At 45.5% G+C, this 5,574-nt stretch overlaps 1 protein-coding gene across 1 annotated transcript; it reads left to right on the forward strand.

The window, feature by feature from the left end:
* The first annotated feature begins 4,396 nt into the window (after positions 1-4,396).
* Positions 4,397-5,092, forward strand: LOC128741181 (uncharacterized). Its single transcript, XM_053836840.1, has one exon. It carries the CDS (start codon positions 4,397-4,399, stop codon positions 5,090-5,092), a length of 696 nt encoding a protein of 231 aa, XP_053692815.1.
* The last annotated feature ends 482 nt before the right edge of the window (positions 5,093-5,574 follow it).

Below are 5,574 nucleotides of genomic sequence, written 5' to 3' on the forward strand. Positions count from 1 at the left end.
AACTACTGAATCAATCGGTGTGAAAATTTGCATGTGGAGGTTTTTGGGGCCAGGGAAGGTTTTTATGATAGTTAGAGACCTCACCCCCCACTAAGAGGGGGGGGAGGCTCCCATACAAAAGAAATAAAAATTTCCTCATAACTAGAGAACTAATCAAGCAAAAGGAACGAAATTTGGCATGTGGGCTTTTGGAGGCAGGAATTTTTTTATGATGGTTTGAAACCCCTCACCCCTGTGGTAGGGGAATAAGGACTCTCACACAAATAAAACAGAAATTTTTGCGTAACTCAAAAATTAATCGAACTCGAGAAGTTTTAAACTTTTTCATAAAACATTAGTCTATAACAAGGCCACCAAAAACTATCAATAGTAACATTAGATGATTCAGGGCGAGCGGACACAGGCCGCGAGTGTTGCCGGCGACCTGCCGTCGGAAGCGCCGGTCACTGCGGGGGGCAGCCCCCCGTAGAGATCACCTCTATCTAGGTTTATTTATTTTCCTAGATCTTCTGACCTCTATTACTTTCCTTCAGTTGGGTCACCCCTGCAAAATGGTACTTTCTACGAAAAGATTTACCGTGAAATGGTACATCTCGCGTAAGGTCTTTCGCGAAATGGTATTCTCCGAAACTCTATATTCCGCGTTATGGTCAACCGAGAATTGGTGTTCCGCAAAATGGTATTCGGCGAAATGGTTTGTAATGATGGCGAATATTTAAATGCTATCCGCTTTATTTTATCAGACTAAGCAGTGGGAGTTGTTTTCTACTTTACTGTGAGGAAAATTTTGTATATTAAGACACCCATGAACTCCTCAGAAACTTGCAAAACTCGAGAGTATGACAAAGGTCATCCGAGATTCACGATTTATATACAACACAGTTTAATTTGTGGCAACACGAAGTTGGTCGGGTCAGCTAGTAACAAAATAAACATGGGTATGATATTGTCTTCGGAATTCGAATATTTTTTTTTGCCTTCACCAAACTCAGCACGAGACAAACAGGGCAGACGAAACAGATGGCTCAGATGGAACAATTGGGATAGATAGGACAACAGACAGAAACTGGACGTGACAGATGGAGCAGACAGGATAGGCCGGACAAAGAAACAGATGGCACAGACGGGGTAAATGGGACAGATAAGGTAGAACGGACTGGTAGAACGACAAACGGGACAGAGAGAATAACAGATGGGAAAGATCATACAGTCTGTACAGATGGGACGAACTGAGCAGGCGAGACAGACAGGACAGGCAGGACGAAGAGATAGACGGGGCGGACGGAACAGAGGAATCAGTTGGGACAAATGGGGCAAACAGGACAGAACATACTGGACAGCTAGGATAGGTTGCACAAAGAGACAGGTGAGACAGACAGGACAGATGGTACGGTCGGCACAGGCAGGGTAGGCAAGACAAGAGACAAGACAGATAGTACAGAGACAGACGAGATATACTGGACAGGCGGGATAGATGGGACAGACGTGGTAGAAGGAACAGACAGGACGACAAATGGGACAGAAAGAATGGATGGTGACAGTTGGCACATATGAGAGAGCAAACAAACGCAGTAGACGGGACAACAGACAAGTTAGACATGACCGACGGGGCAGACAAGACAAGACAGACAGGACAGGGAGAAAGAAGGGACAGACGAGACAAACGGTACAGGTGATACAATAAGATGGGCCTGACTGTGCTGACACAGCTAGGCAGACTGAACAACCGACAGGACTGACCTGACAGACTGGTAGATAAGACAAGTAGGACAAAGAGACAGACGGAACTGACGAGACAAATGGGACAGACAGGGCAGACGTGACAGATGGTACAGTCGGCTCAGATGGGACAGACGGGACGAACGGAAGAGATGAAGCTGACGGGACAGAAAGGACCAACAATAGACGCAACAGACAAGACAGGTGGTATAGAAGAGACAGGTGGAACAGACGGACCAAACGGAACAACGTAGAATACAGGACAGACGGAACATATGAAACGAAACAGATGGTATATGAAACTGCCTTGAAGTAAGGCGACCTTGACACTTTTCATTAAGTTTAACAACTCAGCAATTGAACGCAATCTTATAACAATTGTAGCACAATTGTTGCATCTATTATGAACAGAAAAGATAATCCGGAAACACACTGAAGCTCTGCAAGTGTCACGAAAATATTCACATATAATCTTTAATCCATATCCTGTGGATGATGCCTTTACAGGGCGCGTTTGAACATTTCACAGTGAACGAATAGACAAATTGTTTCAAAATAATTAGACCCGAATTTTTTTTATTTGGCCCCTGAGCGGGACCATTCTGGGTTAGGGTGGTTCTAAAAATGCCCTTTTACCTACTTTCCTAGCTTTGAAAGCATTCAAGTTTGAGAATATCGATTAACTAGCAATTTTTTCTAAATCATATCGTTAAAATTACACGTTTTGAAAAAAGTATCCACTTTCTTTCGAAGAAGGTCTTAATTTTGAGTCGAAACGTTGGACACCCCGGTAATATGGAATATTGCTGAAAAACTTTACAGAATAAAATGAGCTGAACTGACTACATATTTAATTTCTTATTTGTTTTCGGAAAGTTTGCCGTAAAGTAAAGGTAAACTTTTAAATATAACCCTTGTTTTGTTAAACTAGTCTCTAATCACTTGCCGAAAGAAAAATTGTAATTGATTTCTTATTCTATTCTATAAAAAATCTTCACTGCTTTTTTTTTTCAATATACCAGCAGTTCTCTAATGAAACGACTTTTTCGCAAACCCTTTGCATGTCATGACTTAGATTCTTGATTAGCTAACTAATTCCACGCTCCAAATCATCGCCTCGTCAAACAGCAATCTAGAAAATAGTCTACTTAACAATTTCCAATCTTCAAAACATCCTCACGCCTGCCGTCACCGTCACCGTCACCGTTGTCGGTTGGTGAGACGCATTCTGACTTCCCCACCGGGGACCGGATGCCGGAGGCCGGGGGGCAATGTGTAATTTCCATAGTATAAATATTGACAAATGCCTATCTTCAGCACCCCAGGCTCAGACCGAGGTAGGCCAAGGCAGGCAGGCAGGCTCGACGTATTTATCGTGCATTTTGTTTTGGAATTAACTCGATTTACTCGTTGCCGGTAGGTTCTACAACCGGAATCCGTGGTGCGTTGTTGCCAAATGTGATTTCCGGTAAATTGTAAACACTGAAAAATTCTACTTTTTATTGGGTCAAAATACCTAACTTTACTTCGTTACTTTCAACAAATTAGAAACTAAATTTGAAACTAAACGATTTCAATGAAATCGTTTCCGGCAACACTGCCGGAGTCGGAGTTCGTCAGACAGACGAATTGCTGTTGCTGTTGCCGTTGCCGTCGTAAATAGTTATTGTTGTTTGCATGGCTCAACTCAATCACTGCAGTCTGCCACTGGTACTGGCACTGGCACTGGCGTGAATATCCTCCACCGGGATCAGCCAGGAAAGCTTCATTTTCCCGACGAGCGACGGAGCGGAGCTTCAAATAATAATCGATCCGTACTCGTCGTTCCGCGCCGAGGAATTCCTCTGCTCTGCGTGGTTAAAGCCTACGTCGAACGACGTTGGCATGGCCCTTCTGGAGGGGGTAGAAATTCATATTCTTATTAAATATTTCAGCGTGGGGGTGAACGAGTTGCCGTTTGACGATGGGACACGACAAGAAACTGATGGGCTCGGAACTGTGGACTGTGGAAGGGCTCTCGCACGTGATCTACAATGAGAGTGAAATATCAATTCCTGCCTGGCTGCCTGCCTCGTTGTCATCCGAACCTGGGTGTCGTTCCGCACTGGTGGAGGTTGTTTCCGGCTGGAATTCGATTTTTTTGCCGTCCTTTTTTCTGCCATGGTCTGGCTGGGTGGACATGATGGAATGTTCGACGTTCGGCGGTTGGTGGTCGTATTTTGATTTAATGACATTACTGCCGATGAACCGATGAACGGCCGAAGAATGATGTTGTTTGAGCTTATAAAATGTTTAAATCCGTCGTTTATTTTTTCGGTGAAATAATCCATTCAATTTTCATTACAGATAATAAAAAACCTTAAAAGTTAGTTAACAAAGTGACAAATAAAAGCACTCGATCAGCAGCTAAATGTGTTCAGAACGACTCATAGTAATATGTAAGCAAATTAACACCCCTCGTTTCGATAGTGTATAGTGTAAAATGCCCATAATGAGTGTCCCAGGAAAGGTCAAATTTCCCGTGCAGGGTTAAAATTTCAAGCTTGAAATTTTTGGGAAGTTTTAAACAACGAACTGCTGCTGCGAGCCGTTTTGGCAAAGCCAGAACCGTTCGTCCCCATCCCGGAGGCCCCGCGAAAGGCGCCTTCCCGCCCGCTCCAGCGTCCGGTTTCGAGATATGCAGTTGATGACCCTGAACTCACTACTCATGTTCGACATAGTGTTTATCTTTTTCCTCTTTTTGGTTGGGGTGACCTGTTTGGTGTACTACCTGCCACCGCCCTCGCTGAGTGCGATCCGTGGTTCGAAAGGAGCCGCCTGCAGTGGTGGTGGCGGCAGCCAAGCGGGCTTAAACGTAGTCCGGACTACGTCCGGAACGACAACAACCTGCACGGGTGAAACGGTTCGCTTCCGGCGGTACAGTGTCGGGTCGCTGCTCAGTGCGGCGGACGTGGCCGTGGGGAACCATCGTTTCCATGCTCCTGCGGTCACCGGCGCAGAAGAGCTGGTGGCCGACTGTTCCCTGGAGGAGATTCTAAGTCTGAGAGGTTCACCGATATTGGTTCCCTCGCCCATCGAACTACAGCAACAGCAGCAGCAGCAGCAGCTCTGCGCCTGCTGCTTGGAACATCAACAACTGCTGCAGCAGATCGAACGGGAACAGCAGCAGCACCATCTGGTGGAGAACCCGTACGATATCGGTCTAGCGGCGGCGCTGCAATCGCAGGCGTCGACAGCCGCCGCCGTTGGCGAAGTCGACTACGTACAGATCGAGATTGAACGAACCGGTCCGGATCCGATTCCGCCGTGTTGCTACGTGCGGGCCAAGGACGCCGACATCAAGGAGTGCCACGGACCGATTCACGATGTGTAGAGGTAGGTTCGGACTAACTTAACTGTGATTCAAAATAATATTTACACTGTAGATGGGTTTAATAACGTACGTTGGGTTAGAATTTCGCTGAATAAAGCTAACACAGAAAGTGCACAACCGAGAGCAAACATGAAGAACGCTCCCTGGAAGTGTTCCAACTGAAGGGGATGTACATGGCGTGGTTTTGAGTCCAAAGCGGCACGTGATGCGTTGGCTGTGTTGGCTTTGAACACTCTTGAGACTGCCGTCAGGTAGCCGGCCTCAACCATGGAACTGTAATGAAAAAAAAAATGTAATTTAACCTTTCTTTTTTATTTACTTGTATTTGAGTATACGTGAGACTAACGATACTAAAATATATCGGGGTCATGGAGGGTTGGGTTCGCACCCCTCGTTCTTTCGGTTGGTACCCAAATGTTTTACTAACTAAACTACCGCCACCCGTTTCTTCTCGGTGATAGAAACAAACAGTCTTCATATAA

The sequence above is a fragment of the Sabethes cyaneus genome, chromosome 1, assembly GCF_943734655.1.
Source record: "Sabethes cyaneus chromosome 1, idSabCyanKW18_F2, whole genome shotgun sequence".
Classification (NCBI taxonomy): Eukaryota; Metazoa; Arthropoda; class Insecta; order Diptera; family Culicidae; genus Sabethes; species Sabethes cyaneus.